General features: G+C 40.1%; 2 protein-coding genes across 2 annotated transcripts in view; one reads left to right on the top strand and one right to left on the bottom strand.

Moving 5' to 3' along the window:
• Positions 1-19,347, top strand: part of CCL22 (C-C motif chemokine ligand 22) — a 55,723-nt gene that overhangs the window by 15,281 nt on the left and 21,095 nt on the right. The gene's annotated exons all lie outside the window — the stretch shown is intronic.
• Positions 15,079-15,543, bottom strand: LOC118840863 (small ubiquitin-related modifier 2-like). The gene has a single exon (XM_036748230.1). The coding sequence runs from the start codon at positions 15,541-15,543 to the stop codon at positions 15,256-15,258; it is 288 nt and encodes a 95-aa protein (XP_036604125.1). The 3' UTR covers positions 15,079-15,255.

Consider the following 19,347-nt stretch of genomic DNA (forward strand, 5'->3'; position numbering starts at 1 on the left):
TATTGCTATGCTATTGTATTGCTTAAGCATAGTATAATAACCCATGTGGCTGTCATACTGCATATTGTTGTTTGCATTCATATTTGTGTATTAATGTGAGCACACATGGAGCAATCTCTGAAAAGATGGGGATTGAGGCAGCTGAATGGTCTTGCTTTTGCCGTTGAAAAGCTCAGAGGTCTCCTAATATTTTAGGAGAAGGCAGCTAGGTGGTACAGTTGCCAGAGCGCCTGTCATGGAGTCAGAAAGACTCATCTTCCTGAGTTTGAATATGGCTTTAGGTACTTACTAGCTGTGTGACCCTGGGCAAGTCACTTAACCCTGTTTACCCCAGTTTTCTCATCTGTAAAATGAGCTGGAGAAGGAAGTGGCAAACCACTCCAGTGTCTTTGCCAAGGAAATCCCAAAAGGGGTCATGAAGAGTCAGACACAACTGAAAATGACCAAACAACAACAAATGCATTCTAAGGATGGAGGCCAGGGTTTTGCTTCTGTACACCTCCAGGAGTGCTTGAAAGTGGGATCTTTAAGGCTTCTCATCAAGCAGTATATCTTGTCACTGCCAGAGGCCCACCAATTTCTGTAACAATTCTGTTGCTTATCTAGCCCAATCCCCTACAGTTTTGGGTGGGGGGCGGGGAGCTGGGAGGGGTAGAGATCTTCCCCGAAGATGTTCCTAGATTTGGATTGCTTTGCTGTCTGTAATAATGTGTAAAGTTTGCAATCTATCTCCAGGGGAAGCATATTTGAGCCTTTCAGGGAGTGCTAGGGTTCCCTGACCAATCTTACAATTGACCAAACAATTTGGTTAATTCTAACAATATAAATTAGAAACAGTAAGAATCGTTTCAACCACAGACCTCACCTGGTGAAGTAGCTCTGTCTACCATGATGGACTTCTCTTTGGGTATTCTTTTCAAAGTCAGGTTGCTATTTGAGTTGGAGAAGCTTGCCTTTCTTGGACAGCTAGGTGGTGGCAAGGGAAATACCCTTGGCATAAAGGATAGACTCAATATGTTTCTGCCAGGAAGAGTCATTTTATAAGAGAAGGACAAATGAACAAATGCCTATTATTAAGAGCTTACTATATGCAAATCACCGTGCTAAGCACTTTACAAGTGTTATCTCACTTGAGCCTCACAACAACCCTGCAAGGTAGGTGCTGTTACTACCCTACTTTGCAGTTAAAGAAACCGAGGCAGGCAAAGTTTAAATGATTTACTCAGGATCATACAGCTAGTTAAGTGTCTCAGACTGGATTTGAAATCAGGTCATATTAACTCTAGGCCCGTTGTTCTAACAACTGCCCCATCTAGCTGCCTCAATATTCTGTACCATTTTGTATGGATGAAACCCCAAACCTATTTTCAAACCCAAACCTCAATTGCTATGCTGAAATCATCATTTCCATTCATTAATGTTTCAAGTATATTACGTAAATCCTCCCCCTTAATGGGGGACCGTGAACCAATTTCCAGATACTGTACCCTATCTAAAATATTTTATTTAGGTATTCTTGAATATTTAAATGATTCACAAAGCATATTTTTAGTTCTGGATGTTCCATACCCTAGTCCTATATATACTTTTCTACGGTTCCCCAATTCTTGGATACTTATTTTTATGAAGTATCTAGCACCTTTCTCATTAAACACAAGTTCTATTCTTTCTCTCTGTCTCTTTCTCTCTATATATACGTAAAATACACACACACACATTCACACACATATGGAATTAAGTCTTTTGGTTATTTGTAGTATCTCTTGGTGGTGGAAAACATGAGAATGGCATTTAAAAATATTAATTTATAGATTTTGATATTCATGAGACAATTGACTATATATATATATATATATATACACATATATGTGTAAAGGTATGTATATATGTGTTGGTATAAGGGACAACCACCAACGGATACCGCAATTGACGGAACAATTTTACTAGTTCCAACAAATTAAAAATAGTAATGACTGTTTCAACCACAATTAAGACAATTATAAAGCATCTGGTATTCATAGATATAAACTAAGAGACTTATAATAAAAATGCTCAAAAATAATGCTTAAACAACAGTGCAGGAAATCCTACTTAAAAGAAATCCAAAACAATTTGTAAAAAATAGCACAATATTTAAACCCCCAGAGAGAATAAAAAAAGTTATTCTAGATGAGCCCTCAATTTTTAACATCCTGTGACAACATTTAATTTGTTTCAAACCTAGGGGGTGATATAATGACCCCTAAGATTCATGTGGTTCCCTGCTCTTCAGCTATAAAAAAGTTTATTTTACACAAACTATCCTGAGTTCAGTCACAATTGCTCTGAATTAGGAAAATTCCTAATATTTGGGCAGAGTTGGGATCTCTGCCTAACTTTTTTTTTTAATTTCTGTCTCTAGTTAAACTCTGGTCTTTTTGTGGTCGAATCAAAATTCAATTTATTGGAAATGTTTGGATAATGAAGCAGCAGATTTATGTATTAGCATCTGTAGATAGATAGGCACCAGAAGGGGAAGCTGGGGAAAGAGCCAGCCTTTTCACAAAAGCTCCCTCAGCTCTTTTAATCATGTCAGTAGAACAGATGACCCTCCTTGGTCTCTCCCTTCTCTGCCCCTGCTCAGGCTTTCTAACTTTGCTCCTCATAGGCAGGGTAGGTCTAGCTCCAGCATCTTGAATCCAGACCCTCAGAATCTCTGTCTTTGAAAACAAGCATTTCCATAACAAAGTAGAATAAAAGATTATTGCATGTGAAACTGCTAATCTATCATGTACAATTTGCTATTTATTTTTCTTTTTTTTTCCTTTTTTTCTTCCCTCCCCCCACCCTAGAGATGGCTACCATTAGACAAAAATAGGTATACATATGTAAAATTATTCTCTAAATGTGTCTATCAGTTCTTTATTTATCAGACATCGATTCTTATTTTTTTTTAAACTAATTTCCTGGGGTATGACCACGTTTCTCACACAAGGGATTTGATTTATTCAGGGAAATATATCTATATATTCACACTGGGTTTGTTCACACTGGGTTTTGATTTAAGCAAGAAGTATTTTTACCAAAGGAAATTATTTTTAAGTGAATGTGATCACCATTACCGATGTCTACTAGTTGACTGTTAATAGGAGCACACCAGTAAGTGCTTGCCTGTCGGTCGGGCCCACAAAGTTACATCCTCAGAACCCTGAGACTAGTAATGACCCCTCTTCTGGGGATCAACGTGTCAACAATAGTGTGAGCCCAGACGGGGGCATGGTGCTACACTTGTATAGGGAAGCAGATTTCTTCTTGGTCATGGGCCCCCATGAATGGAGGGGATGGGGCTTACTTGCATTTGTAGGATTATTATAATATAAACAAGGATTATTATTATTAAAAGTTTCAGTTTCTTTTTCTCTCTGACCTCATTCATTAGTTCCCTAGCATCTCCTGAAGCCCAAACAGATCTATAAAAGGAAAAAAGGGGAAGGGGAAGTTACTCAGGCATTTAAGAATACAATGAACACATCCTTAAAAGGGAAAACTGTTTTCTAAGAGTTACTTTCAGTTCTACATAAGAGGGCAATTAGAGTAGAAGCAGGATTATATACCATCAGGAAGCTTGGGTTCTAAAAGGCCCCAGTAAGGGGTTGGACTAGATTTCTAAGTCACCTGGGATTCAAATTTCAATCAAAATATTCACCTTTTACTTTTGTGTTCCTCTTCTGATGTCATGGCATCACCTCCCTGACGTCATGGTCCTCTCTGAGAACAAAGGACAAGCAACAGCAACCACAAGGTTGCACTCAACTAGCTCTCCTTGGTATTGTTACTGACTTGGTTATCCCTCATTACTGATTGGTAGGTTTTCTGATAGCCTAGATTCATTCCCTGATGTCTTTTCCCCTCCTCCCCCAGAATCTAAATCCAATCTGGTCTCTGTCTCTTGCCCAGATAAGGGACTTGGACTTCAAAAAGCATTTGGTGAAAAGAAAAGGATGTAAAAATAAATACTTTTTAAAAAAAAAAAAAAGGCATTTGAATGTTTTCTTCAGCAGAGGAAATACCCCGTTGGACATTCCCTCCTTATTTGTCACAGGAAGCAGGTGGTTTCACCTAGTAATCTGAAAGAGTTTCGAAACCTGTATCCTTGTCTAAACAAATTGTAACATATGAATATACTGGAATATTATTATGCCTTAAGAAGTGATGGAGGGGCAGCAAGGTGGCACAGTGGATAAAGCATGGGCCCTGGAATTAGGAGGACCTCAGTTCAAATCCAGACTCAGATACTTACTAGCAGTGTGACCCTGGGCAAGTCGCTTAACCCCAACTGCCTCAAAAAAAAAAGCGTTGGAATAATTTCAGAGGAAACTGGGAAGACTTCTATGAAATGATGCAGAACAAAATGAACAAAAATAGGAGAACAATTTATACAATGATAAAACATAATAGAGAAAACCGACTTTGCAAGATTTTAGCATGTTGATCAATGCAATGAAAAACCGTAAGTCCAAAAGAATGAAGATGTAGTTTGTTACTCATCTCCTGATAGAGAGGTGATGAACTTTAAATGCAGGGACATATACTTTTCGGACACGGATAATGTGGGAATTTGTTTTGTTGGAGTATGCAGCTATGTATTTATTCAAAATAAAGTATATTTAAATAAAGCTATCATGGCTTTATTTGTCTTATTTGCTTAATGGGTAGGCATAGTAGGTGTGGGGCAGATTAATAAAATAGATGTTAATTTGAAAAAACAAAAATAATAAACCATTTTAAAGTAAAGATATATAGTGCAAAAATCAAACAATAGTGTATAATAGTGACTGTAACAACTTTTCAGCAAGAGTCATGTTTCTCTGTGTGTAGTTATTCATCAGACACAATGCAAAAACAGCATGCAAAGTTGACATGTCTCTGATTCTAACTCAGCAGAAAGTTTTGAGTATAAATCCGTATCTCTTTGTGTGACTAGGGGATGGCATCATACTTAATTTCCTATCATGTCTGGATCTTTTAGCTGTGTTTCTGTATGAGTGGGAGGAATAGCAAGAAAGCCAATTTGACTGGATCATTGGAAAGGACATAACATACCATAAGGCTGGAAGGGTAGGTTAGAGCAAGGTGGTGAAGGGTTTTAAATACCAAAATTGTATCTTTGATAAACCAAAGATAAGCCATTGGAGTTCATTGAGATGAGCTGGGAAGGGTGGTATGGGTCACGTGGTCAGGCCTACAGTGCGGTGGAGTTCAAGGCAAAGAAATTATTTAGGTTATTGTGATTGTCCAAGCAAGGGGTGATTAAGATAGTTGGTGGATGTGCATATAGAAATAAAAGGAGGGGGGAAGTGACAGATGATGTGAAGAATGTTGTTCAGAGTAAGTGCTTTATTATATGTTGGTTATATATATATAATATCTATATATATTATATATATATAGATATAAGTGAGGAAATAAGGATAGCACTGAACTTATGAATCTAGGTGGGTGGGAGAATCATGATACCCTCATCAGGAGCAGAGAGGTTCAGAAGGGGTGGTGAGGGAAAGATAATGTGATGAGATCTACGATGGAAATAACAACCCATTTGTGACTTCTCATCCTGTGCAATTACCTCTGTCCCACCCCAAACAAAAGTAGGGAGAGAAGGGATGGGGATACATAGGTCACTGCCCCTGAGCACAAAACCAGTGGTGGGGCACCCGCCATTAACAAGAGGTGAGCAGAGTCGGGGAGTGCTGGCTGATAACTGGAGAAAGCCAGGTAAGGCTAAGTTGAGAGACAAGTTTCATGATTGGCTATCCTGAGGAGAATGGGATGCAACCTGTCTTCTAACCCTTTGACTGTATGATCACGTAGCCCTTGGGAGGCAGGCTCCCATTTGGCGACCACCACTCTAGTTTACTAACCGTGAATACCTCCTTGTTTCTTGAAATGAATGAAACCCGGGAAAGAAACCGATGTCATCGTACTACTCTAAATCTCTAATTTGATGGATGGCTCCTCCCAGAACCTCCATTTTAGGAGGGCATCTAGATCAGCCATCTTTTCATTTCTGAACAGGCTGCACTCCTCTGGACATCTCCATCCTGCTCCTGCGCCGGGTAATTTCTTTCCTCCACTCTTCCTTTTCAGCTTTCTTTTATGTGTTGTCTTCCTCATTAGAATGTAAGCTCCTTGAGAGCAGGGACTGACTCTTTTTTCTTTGTATTTGTATTCCCATGGCTTAGCAGAGTGCCTAGCACATAGTAAGCGCTTCATAAATGCTTGTTGACTGGCTGAGTTGGACTTGGTGATCACTAAGGTCCCCAACTCCTTTGGTTTTATTCTTGAGCTTTTACGTGTGAGGGAGAGGGTGTGGGTTAAGTAAGAGAGGTCTATAAAACCTCAATGAGATTATGGGATGGAATAGTCTTCATCTTACAGCTCTCTTGCTCTCCTCTCTCTTTCCACACACACACACACACACACGCACGCACACACGCACACACATGCACACACACATATACATATATACACACATATATATGAAGGAAGGAATATATAGATATAGCAGACAGATAGATAGGCGAGGAGAAGGAAAGAAGTATTTGAATGCCTAATAGGTGCCACGCACGGTGCTCAGTGCTTTACAAATATTATCTCATCTGATTCTCATAACAACAACTATCCTGGGAGGTAGATGCTATTATTACACCCATTTTACAGAGGAGGAAACTGAGGTAGACAGAGGTTAAATGACTTGCCCAGGGTAACACAGCTAGGAAATATGAGGCCAGATTTGAATTCAGGTCTTCCTGACTCCAGGCTCAGCGGTCTGTCTACTGCACCACCGATAAATTTGAGAGGCATTCAGATATAGTTGAATGAGTACTGATATTGGAGTCAGAAGACCTGGGTCCCAATCTTGAACAAGTCATTTCATCTCTCTAAGCCTCAATATTAAATAAAAGTGAATAAGAAAAGGAAGGAAGAAAAAAGAGGAAGGAAGGAAGAAAACAAAGAAAGGAAATCCTTACAGTAAAATTAACAGGGAAGAAAAGAAGAAATGAGTAATCAAAAAAGAGATCCCACATAATGAACAAGTACCAGGGAAGAAAAGAAAGCAGGGAGAACTCTCTAGGAAGCACAAGACTGCACAACAATGCCAGTAAACCCCTAGAAGAAAGAATAGACATACCACTAAAGAAAAACCCAATGAAAATAAAGAAACCTGTGTCCCAGTAGGGTCTGGAAGGGCAAAAAGATGCCAGACTCTGGGTTTGGGTGTCAGCAACAAGTTGGCCAGTGAGAGAAGGCAACACGAAAATGAGATAAGAACCAGTTATGGGTAAGAGTGTGGAGGGAGGGAGCAAGGAAGAAATACTAGGAAGAGATGAATACGATATCAAGGCCCAGTGACATGGATGAAGGCAGAGAGGGCACACTTGCTGTCTTTACAGATGACACGAAGCTGGGAGGGATAATATTTGTTGGAAGACAGTATCCACATCCAAATAGATCTTGATAGGATGGAGCAAAGGACCAAATCTCATAAAATGAAATTTAAAGGGAGTAGACATAAAGTTCATCATTTGGGTTTAAAAAAATGATTTTATAAGTACAAAGTGGAGGAAATGTGGCTAGACAATAAAAAAAGATGAGAATTCGGTAGACTGCAAACTCAGTTAACACAGTGCCTTGCACTTAGTAGCTGTTTAATAATGCATTATTTTGATATGAGTCAAGAATGTGATATATGACAACCAAAAAAATTCCTGTGATTTTTCCATTGTATTAAGAGAGGTGTTTCCAGAATATGAGGGGAGAGATTGTCCTGTTATTTTCTGGTTTGGCCAGACCATACTCATAGTAATGTGGTACCAGTTCTGGGTGCTACACTTTAGGAAGGACATTGATATGTGGGAGTACATCCCCAAAAGGACGACCAGCTTAGTGAGAAGAATGATGACCATATCGTAGCAGGATCAAGGGAGTAAACAGCGTAGAGAAGGGAAGACATGCCAGGTGTCTTCCATCATTCCAAGGGCTTTCTCGTGGAAGAAGAATTAGACTTGTTCTTCTTGGTTCCATTTAGAACAAACTAGGAACAGTGAATGGGAGTGGCAGAGAGGCCACTTTCTTTTTTGTTGTTGTTGTTTTGGGGGGAGCAGGGCAATTGGGGTTAAGTGACTTGCCTAAGGTCACACAGCTAGTAAATGTGTCAAGTGTCTGAGGTCACATTTGAGCTCAGGTCCTCCTGACTCCAGGGCCGGTGCTCTACTCACTGTGCCACCTAGCTGCCCTGAGAGGCCACTTTCAGCTTGATATAAGGAAATACTGCTTAATCATTAGAGCTGAATAAAAGTAGATTGTATTGCTTCCAGAGGCAGCGTGGTTTGGCCCTGTGGGAAAGTCTCTAAGTAGAGGCCGGTGGGACCAAGGCAGCTAAGTGTTGTAGGAGATAGAGCAATGAGCTCTGAATTAGGAAGGACTGAGCTCACATTTGTAGTAGCAATTTAGATTTGAAGATCTTTCCCACCCATTAATAGGCTGTGTGACCTGCTTATGTCACAGGAAGCCTAAGACACATGTGGAGGAGCTTCCTGACAGAAATGGAGAGAGAAAGAGAGAGAGACAGAGAGAGAGAGAGAGAGAGAGCGCAGTTATGGCTGCTAATGGCTGCCCTCATGATAGTTATAGGTGAACAAGCTGACTTCGCTGTATTGTGAGTTTGTCTGGGGAAGACCCCAGCAGGGGGTCAGAGAGGTTTTGGGATGGCGAGGCTCCATGTTGTGAAGTTATATATGTAATGTTTTGCTGCTCTGATAGATTAGATAAATAGCTTGTGGGATATGGTTCTCTGGTGTCTGAATAAATGGTTTACTTCTTCTACCCTCTATGTGGAGAGTCTCATATACTTTGTGATACAGAACTTCATAGGCATTTTGACAATTATCATCTGTGTTGTGATTGTTGCCTTACTGATACAACATTCTATCTCAGACACTAGCTGTGTGACCCTGGGCAAGTCACTTAACTTCTGTCTGCTTCCGTTTCTTCATCTGTAAAATGAAGATAATAAAAGCACTTAATTTTTCAAGGTTAATGTGAGGATCAAATGACATAATATTTGTAAAGGGCTTAACATAGTGCCTTTTAGGCCATAAACGTCGAACAAACTTAGTTAAATCACGATCTCATATATCCTCTAAGGAAATAAACCTAGTTAAATGGATTATAGTTAAACTAAATCAGGTTACAGATTGAACTACATTTAGAGGATTCATAGTCAACTGGTTGAGAGGAGAAGTTTTAATAACTACAGAGTGCATCAAGGGAATTTTTTAAAAAATATTATTTATTTATTTTCAGCATTCTTTTCTTTTTAAATTTTGAGTTCCAATTTTTTTCTCTTCCCCTTATTCCCTCCCCTGCCCACTGAGAAGGCAAACAATCAACTTATATGAGATAATGCAAAACATATTTTAATATTGTCCATATCGCAAAAAAAAGCAAGTCAAATAAAGTGAGAAATGTTACTTCAATTTGCATTCAGAGTTCATCAGTTCTCTCTCTGGAGGTGGATAGCATTTTTTCATCACAAGTCCTTTGGAATTGTCTCAGATCATTGTATCAGTCAGAGTAGCTAAGTCTTTTATGGTGAATCATCATTAGAACATTGCTGTTGCTGTGCACAATAGTATCCTGGTTCTTCTCACTTCACTTTGCATCAGTTCATGTGGGTCTCGCTGTGTTTTTTCTGAAACCATCCTGCTTGTAATTTCTTATAGTGCTCCATCACAATCATATGCCTCAACTTGTTCAGCCATTCCCCAATTGATGAACATCCCCTTGATTTCCAATTTTTGCCACCACAAAAAGAGCTGCTATAACTATTTTGTCTTTTTCCTTTGATCTCTTTGGGATACAGACCTAGTAATAGTATTGCTGGGTCAAAGGGTATGCATAGTTTTATAGCCTTTCAGGTAAAGTTTAAAATTGGTTTGCAAAATGGTTGGACCAGGCCCCAACTCCACCAACAGTTAATTAATCTATCATTCCCTCCAGCATTTGTCATTTCTGATAGGTGTGAGCTGGTGGGAGGATTGAGGAGAAAGGGAGGTGAAAGAGCAAGAGAAAAGAGAGGGAGGAAGGGGGTATCAATAGCAAAGGAAGGACTCTGATTCTAAGATATTTGGTTGTTTGGATCAGATATTTGGTCAGCGCTCTAGCACACTGCTCCAACTCCACACCAGTTTACTCTTACCCTGATCTTCCCCACCTCCATGCCATCCTTTTTCAACCTAGACAGCACTACCTAAGCCCTGAGACAACTCCACCCTGAGGCCAGTCCAATGACTGATGAATCCCTACCTAGAACCTCCATATTATAAGAAAGCCCAGCCTTAGTGCTTCCTGTCTCCCTACCAGCTCACCTTCCATATCCACATGGGCTTCCTGTTCTCCCAGGGGCAATGATGCCTTGTTTGAACTTCTTCCTTAATAGTTAGCATACTCCCACTCCAGCATATCTTCCTGGTCCAGTGATTCTGAATGTCCAACTGTCATTACACAAATTCCATTCCTCATCCCCTACTGCTTGCTTCCTTGTTCCTATGCCTCTCAGTTTGGCCCTCCCTGCCATCATGTGGCAGTCATTATCTCTTCATCTGGGCTCTCTGGAATGCCTACTCCATAAATTACAAATTTGCTTTTATCTCAAACCATTTCCTTTTTCACTCTTTACTTCTTATACTCACTTAGACCTGGCTCCTTTCTCCTAACCCAGCATCGATGGTCCCCCGTTTCACACTAGTTACACTTTCACTCATACCCATGACTCACTGGCCATGTGGCAGAGTCAGAATACTCCCCAATCCCCATTCCCACTTCCAAACTCTCCCTCTCCCTCCACCACTAGGTAACCTCTGCTCCTTTGAGGTTCATATTTGTCATATTTATTTATCCCCAACCAAGATTCTTCAAGCTGCTATCTAGCAATCTCTAGTTTTCTATCCTTCAATGTCTTTCCTCCCCAGATTCTGCCCTCATACTAGCTAACTTAAACATGCATACCGATATACTCTCAAACACCCTAATTTCCCAGTTCCTCAACTTACTCATTTCACATGACCTACTCCTCTATCCCAGCTCAGCTACACAGAGAGACGGTCATGCTCTTGATCTTACCATTACCCAACATGTGTCCCACTTCCACGTTCGTGAATTCTGAAATTCGTTTATTTTACCATGCCTTACAACCTTTACCCTTCACCTTCCAACCCTTTACTCTGTTCTTTATCCTCCAACCTTCAACCCTCAGCTCTTTCCCTGACCATCACCCTAGCTCCTCTTTTCTCCATTTTGACCCCTGGGAGAACTACTTCAACTCTATATCGTCCTCTTCATTGAGGCCCTTGCCCCCTTATCTATCACCTATCACCATGCCAAGCCCTAGCCTTAGATCACTCCCAACATCCATTGCTTTTGCTCCTGTTGTGATGCTGCTGAACGAAGCTAGATAAGATCTTGAAACCACACTGAATCCCTAACAGATTTATGCTACCTAATCTCAACTGAGCCCCCATCAAAGCAAGGCAATCCTTTTGTACTTTCCTAATCGATTTAACTATCCCACTCACCGCAGTGACATTTCCAAACTTTTCCATCCCTCTTCAAACCTCCCATTACTCCCCTTACCCCACCCTCTCAGCTTCATAGTTTACCCTCATATTTTGCTGAAAAAAAAATGAGGACATTTACACAGAGTTCCTTCTTCTCCCCTTTTCTTCATCTCGAATCACTCAGATGCCTTCTGTCACTATCTACTCCTTTACCTCTCTCCCACTTGATGAAATGACCCTTCTTACTGAGGAAAATTTTACATGCACAAGGGATCCCATTCCATCCTGATTATCTCTAGCAGATTGCTCTCTCTAATATCCCCACTCTTTCACTTATCTTCTTTCTCTGCCTGACTACTGGCTGCTTGCCTACTGCCTACAAACATGCCTCATCTTCAACCGCACCTGATCTATCCATTCCCTCCAGCTATCATTTCATGTCTCCTCACTCTTTTCTGGCTAAAATCCTGGAGAAAGATGTCCACAATAGGTGCCTCCACTTCCTTTCCTTTTTCTTTCTTCTTGAGTCTCAGCAGTCTGGCTTCTGACCTCATCATTCAACTCAAATTGCTCTTTCCAAAGCTACCAATGATCTCTTAATTGACAAATCTAATGATCTTTTTTCAATCTTCATCCTTCTTGACCTCTCTGCCACCTTTAACATAATTGATCATCCTCTTCTCCTCTTCTCTCTGGGTTTTGTGACACTGCTTTCTCTTGGTTCTCCTACTATTTTTCTGTCGATACCTCAATCTTCTTTGCTGGTATCTTCATCTAGGCTGTGCTTGCTGACTGTGACTCTGTCCTGGGCTATTCTCTCTTCTCCCTCTATATCATTTCACTTATAGATCCCATCAGCTCCTGTGGATTCAATGATCATTTCTATGTAGGTGATTCTCACATCTGCTTGTCCAGTGAGCCTCAACCCTGCCCTCCAGTCTTGTATCTCCAGCTGCCTCTCGGACGTCTTGTCCTGGACGTCTCATAGGCATCTTAAACTCAAGTTATCCAAAACTGAAGTCATTATCTTTCCTTCAATATACACTCTTCTAAACTTCCTTATTCCTATTGGGTACACCACCATTCTCCCAGTCATTCAGGGATCACCTATCACCTAGGTATCACCTAGGTCTCTTTACTCTCTCTCACCAACCCTATCCAATATGTTACCAATCCCTATCAATTACATCTTTGGAACATGTCTGGTATATGGCTCCTTCTTTCCTCTGTCATTGCCACCACCCCAATGCAGGCTCTCATCACACATACATGGCCTATTACCATAGACTACTGGTAGGCTTCCCTGCCTCAAGTCTCTCTCTATCCCAGGCCACTTAGCTATCAAAATGGTTTTCCTAAAGTTTAGGTCTGACCATATCACTCTCATTATTCACTACACTCCAGTCACTCCAGACTGCACCCTGGATCAAATAGAAATTCCTTTATTTGGCTTTTAAAGCCCTTCATAACTATGCCTACAGGGCTATAAAACTTTTCACACCCTTTGATCCAGCAATACCAATACTAGGTCTGTATCCCAAAGAGATCATAAAAAAGGGGGAAAGGACCCACATGTACAAAAATATTTGTAGCAGCTCTTTTTGTGGTGGAAAAGAATTAGAAATTGAGAAGATGTCCATCAACTGGGGAATGGCTGAACAAGTTGTGGCATATTAACGTAATGGAATACTATTGTTTTATAAGAAATGATGAACAGGGAAAATGCCATCCACATCCAGAGAAAGAACTATGGAGTCTGAATGCAGATCAAAACATACTATTTTCTCTCTCTTTTTTTCTTTCTCATGTTTTTTCCCTTTTGTTCTGATTCTTCTTTCACAACATGACTATTGTAGAAATATGTTTAATATGATTATACATGTATAGCTTGTATCAGATTTATGCTGTCTTGGGAAGCAGGAAGGGAGAAAAAAAATCAAAACTCAAAATCTTGTAAAAGTGAATATTGAAAACTATCTTTGCATATAATTGGAAAAAAACAAAATACTATTAAGTGGGTGTTTCCACAATCCGACTAGCAGCTTCTGTGGTGGTGTAAGATCCACCCACAGCCAGCACCCAGAAAGCTGCTGGCACGCTGGGAAAGCACACGTTCTTTTGATCTGCTTTAATAAGGAAAGCAAGGTTGAAGGGGTTGACAAGCTTACTTCAACTCAGCATACAGACAGCATTCACTTAGTTCAGGGGAAAAATCCAGCACCCTGAACTTCCGAACAAAATACAAACAAATTACAAACATCAACAGAAAGACCCAATACAATTCATAGTTACCAACATCTAGGTACAGCCCGGGAGCTCGGAACAAGGGCTGGCCCAGAGTCATGCACACCACCACTGCCGTGAGTAAGAGAGCTCCAAAGAACAGACAGCCAACGCCTGGTTTTTATATCTTTTTCAGCGTCAGGGGTGAGTCACACATGCGACTCACCCAGGTGACTTAGAATTGTCACAGAGAGGCAGACTTAAACCCACATGGTCTAAAAGTCTCTGCTCTCCCAGACTTGTAAATTAGGCCCTCCCTGGAGTTAGCCCCACCTTGGGCCCCACCTTAGTTGCCAATCCACACCCACTAAGGTTTTACACCTAATAGGGGTTTGGGCCTGGGGCTTAGCGCCTAGTAAGACTCAATCAAAGACGCTGAATTAATCAAAGGAAACAAAGGCCAAACTCTTCAAGGGCACTTGCTGAACTAAGTGCTAAGGAGCCCATTTTGATTACCAACACAGTGGAGAAAAATAAAAATAATAAAAAGAAAAAGAAAAAAAGCCCTTCATAATCTGGCCCCTTCCTATCTTTCCATTACTTTATACCTTATTCCTTTTACATGTTCTATAATCCAATGACATTGACCTCTTGCAGTTCCTTGCTGATCCCTGCACAAAACACTCCATCTCCCAGCTCTCCGAATTTTTAGCGGCCATCTCCCATGCCTGGAATTCTCTCCTTCCTTGGCCTCCTATCTTGCCTGGCTTCCTTCAAATCTCAGCTAAAATTTCACCTTCTGAAAGAAGCCTTTCCTTTTTTTTTTTTTATTTTAAACAAGAAGTTTATTTAAACAACCAGATGTTTGACTTGAAGGGAAAACTATCTAGGATCAATTTCTTTATAGTAATTTATCCCTACTGAGAGACAGAGATTGCCCTACATGTAACAGCTACGTACAAAAAAGTTATAAAATCGTCCTTGGCTTTACAATGATAAAAGAAAAACATTGAAATTATCCAATCAAACAAGGTATGCAAGGATTTTTTTGTGGGTTTTTTTGTTGTTGTTGTTGTTGTTAAACAGTGAGAGCAAAATAACTTACTGGAATATAAAGATAAAAGTTGAATGAGCATGCCACTAATGGAGAAAAGGGGTATTTTCACAGAACCAGTTTGTTTTTTCCCCTCCCCATCTCCATTTGATGTTGATCAAAACGTACCATCGGCCATTTAGTTAAAAAAAAATAAGCATTATGCCTGTGCACATACACCAGTTACTTTATGTACAATAAAGGAACGGGGGAAGGGAATCAAAGAAGAGAGAAAACTATACTGCAGTAGTCAGGATGTGGATGAACCAAATCTTGGTTTCTAATTGTGAATGTATTGTTTTTCTTGGGAGCACAGTTCTGGAGAAGAGTTGTAGATTCTTTTTAGTAAGCGCCTCCTGTCTGCTGCTGGAATACATCAATTGTATCTTCATCCTCCATTTCCAACTGTGCAGGTGTGTCTGTTTCATTGATTGGTTGCCCATCAAATCGGAATCTGATCTGCCTCATTGACAAACCCTGTCGTTCACAATAGGCTTTCATTAGTTTACTAAGTGGTGTGTGCCTCTTAATCTTAAATTGCACCGCTGAACCATCTTGTCCTGCCACCTTCAAATTAATGTGGTCGTTGTTTTCAGTCTTGACTCCTTCCTTCGGCTTTACGTCGGCCATGGCGAGTCCCGAGGTCTCCTCAGCCACCACTTCACAAAAGAGGCACCAGGATGGTCCACTCCAAGGGAACGGGGGAGAAGCAGCAGCGGCAGGAGGAGGAGGAGGAGGAAGATGATGGTGATGATAGTGAGGAAGAGGAGGAGAAGAAAAAGGAGGAGGAGGAGGACGAGGAGGAGGAGGAAGAGCGCCTTTCCTTTTTTTAAAAAAGATTTTTTTAAACAAATAGTATTTCATTTGATCCTCACAACAACCCTGGGGGATGGGATGAGGAAGAAACTGAGGCAGACAGAAGGTATATGACTTGCCTAGGGTCACACAGCTAGTAAGTATCTGAGGTAGTATTTGAACTCAGGTGTTCCTGATTCCTCTATCTACAACACTGCCTAGTAGCCTCTTTTGGGCCTCATCAGTGTTCTCTTCTTCCAGTTTATCCTGTATGTATCTTGTTTGTGCATAGTTGCTTATAAGTTGTCTCTCCTCCCCTCCCTCCACCTTAGATTGTGAGAGCAGAGATTTTGTGCCTTTTGAGAGCAGAGATCTTCCCTCTCCCCACCCCCCTCTTTTTTTTTTTTGTATATCCAGCACTTAGCACAGCATCTGGCACAGAGTAGGCACTTAATAAGTGTTTGTTGATGATTTGCCTCAGACCTACCTACCATTACACTCATCTTATTGGTGAAATCCAGTACTGGTGAGCCTAGCCTAAGAGCTTTGTTGGTGATGCTGACTATAGTTAATAACTGCCTGCAGAAGAAATTCTTTCACATGGTGCAGGTTTTATTAAAATTTTTGGACATCTTTTCTTTTTTAGAACTGCCTATCAGCACCTAATTTTTTTCACATTTATTTTATTTTAAATTTATGGAATAAAACAAGCATTTCCATAATGTGGTATAATAAAAATATGATTGCATGTGAAACTGAAAATCTATGTAGAATTTGCTATTTCTTTTAAATACACAATAAAGTTATTATGTAAATTTCTTTTTTTTCCTTCCCTTCCCCCCACCCTAGAGATGGCTATCATTAGACACAAATAGGTGTGTATATGTATAATTATTCTATACAAACTTCTATTTATCAGTTCTTCCTCTACATGTAGATAACATCTTTCTTCATATGTCCTTTAGAGTTAATTTGGATATTCTAATAGTCAAAATGACTTATTTGCTCAATGTCACTCTTAAAACAATATTGCCGTATTGTATACAGTGCTCTCTTGGTCCTGGTCTTTTCTCTCTTCATTAGTTCATGCAAGTCTTTCCATGCTTTTCTAAGGTCACTGAGCTCATCATTTCTTATAGCACAGTAGGATTCCATCACAATCATATTACCACTACTTGTTCAGCCATTCTCCACTTAATGGGCATCCCTGAAATTTCCAGTTCTTTGCTACCACAAAGAGAGCTGCTATAAACATTTTAGAACATATAGGTTCTTTTCCTTTTTCTCTAATCATCTTTGGGAATAGACCTAGTAGACATATTTTGTTTTCACATTACTTATATTTCCCAATGTGTCCTTTCCCACATCCCCTCCAGAGAGCCATTTCATATAATAAAGAAAAAAAAGGAAGAAAAAAAGTTCAACAAAACTAATTAGCATATGAAAACTAGCATCTATGTAGTGTTTAAGGTTGGTAAAGCACTTTACATTTGCTATCTCATTTAATCATCACAATAGCTCTTTACATATGCCCAGGGGAAGCTATGGCCAAGAGACTGTAACTGAAACTGATAGGACTTTTTGAATGCTTCAGTTGCTAATCAGAGAGCCTTCTCTTCATCATGTGGTTAGCAGAATGCAACCAGTTATGAATATCTATGATGCTTAACAGTAGACCTCTCCAAGGCACTTCCCTCATCCATCATCATAACTGTCCAAGAAGCAACTCCCTAGAGACCTCCGTGTGGAAAGATGTCCTCTTCTCCCTAGTATCCTCCCTGTGAGACATCTGAGGCCCTATGGGCATGCACCAGAGCCCCATTACCCAAGTCTTAGCAAGCTTCTCTGTATTCATCATTGCCATTGTGATTTATAGTGCAATAATCAATTATATTCCTGTTTGACAATTCAGTTATGCCTCAGTTGATAGGTACTAACTTTGTTTTCAGTTCTCTGCTTCCACAAAAAAAAGTTCTGCTATAAATACTTTAAATATATGAGGCCTTTCATTTTGTCATTGATCTCTATGGGCACATATACCTAGGAGTGGAATCTCACTTTACTTGCAAAATTCCAAATTTCCTTCCAGACTGGTTAAGAGTATATAGAAGAGGTCTGGTGCATGCACAGACCCCATCAACTTGCTCAGCTGATGCAGTATCTCCATATGGAGGATGCTAGGGAGCTAGCTCCTGGTCAAATCATGATAATGATGCAGCTAGGTGGCACAGTGGATAGAGCTCAGAACCTGGAGTCAGAAAGACCTAAGTTCAAATCTGCCCACAGATACTTGCTAGCTATGTGACCTGGGCAAAGTCACATAACTTCTGCTTGTCTTCATTTCCTCATTTATAAAATAGGGATAATGGCACCTACCTCCCAAAGTTGTTGTCAGGATCAAATGAGATAATATTTGTAAAATACTTTGCATGCCTTAAAACACTAAATAAATGCTGGCCATTATTATTGCCATCATCATTATTATTAACATGTAAGAGCCGTGCCTTGGAAAGACTGTGGAGTACACATAGACATTCTGTAATTGGTACTAGTTGGCCAGACGCATGAAAGTGCATAGCCAGAATTGTTAGCATCTTCACAAAGGCCCAAGTCAACTTCAGCCACTCTTCCCTTGCTTTTTTCAAGTCCAGGGGAGCTTGGTGACTGTCTTACTCAGTGTCTGGTGAGAGACCATGTGGAAGGGGAAGGGCCTTAGAATCTTTGGCCTTTTTGTTTGTTTGTTTCCTTTTCTAGATGAAAGGAGTAGAGCCTCAAGATATAGTGAGTTTAAAAGTTAATCAGGAGGGCACTCTGGCATCCTCATGTTCCGGAGTCTAGGTTTTAGAACCAGTGCAGCATTGATGCTCTTTGGCAGTGATTTTTGGGATTCTAACCTACTTGAAAAGCTTACCTGGAAGCCATGCCACATGTGGACATGAACTTAGTCGGGAACAATATTATTTAGGAACTGAGATAAATTGACTCTACTCCCCCAGAAACCCATGGTGGCATAGGGGAGAGTGTGCCCCAGATGTATTAGGGAGAAAACTTGTATGTTTGTTCTTGCTGTATCTTTGAAGTAAATAATCCTTTGTAAAATCTAATTGATGTTAAATGATTAAATGGAACTGGGCTGCAACAATGGGGAGAAAGCCAATGGCACTAGAGAAGAATCATCCTAACCATTCAGGGTCATCCTTTGGAGCTCTGTTGGGGGAAGATGTAGCTAGCCTGGCTCTAGGAGAGAGAACCAAAGCCCATAAGTTAAAAGGACAACTCACAGCCCCACCAATAATACATTAGTTGGCCATCTTTTTACAACCCCTCTAACATTAACTATTCCCATTTTTTGTCATCTTTATCAGTTTGCTGGGTATGAGTTTGTTTTGAATATGCATTTTTCTTATTATTAATGACTTGAAGCATTCTTTTGTATGGTTGTAAATAGTTTGAAATTCTTTTTTAAAAAATACTGTCCATATCCTTTGCTACTTATCTAATGGTGAATGGCTTTTGGTCTTATATATTTCTGTTAGTTATTTATTTATATATCTTGGATATTAAATCTTTGCCTGAGATGTCTCATACAAAGATTCTTTTCCTAGCCAACCATTTCCTTTTTTATTTTAGTTGCATTAA

Source organism: Trichosurus vulpecula, chromosome 3, assembly GCF_011100635.1.
Source record: "Trichosurus vulpecula isolate mTriVul1 chromosome 3, mTriVul1.pri, whole genome shotgun sequence".
Taxonomy (NCBI): domain Eukaryota; kingdom Metazoa; phylum Chordata; class Mammalia; order Diprotodontia; family Phalangeridae; genus Trichosurus; species Trichosurus vulpecula.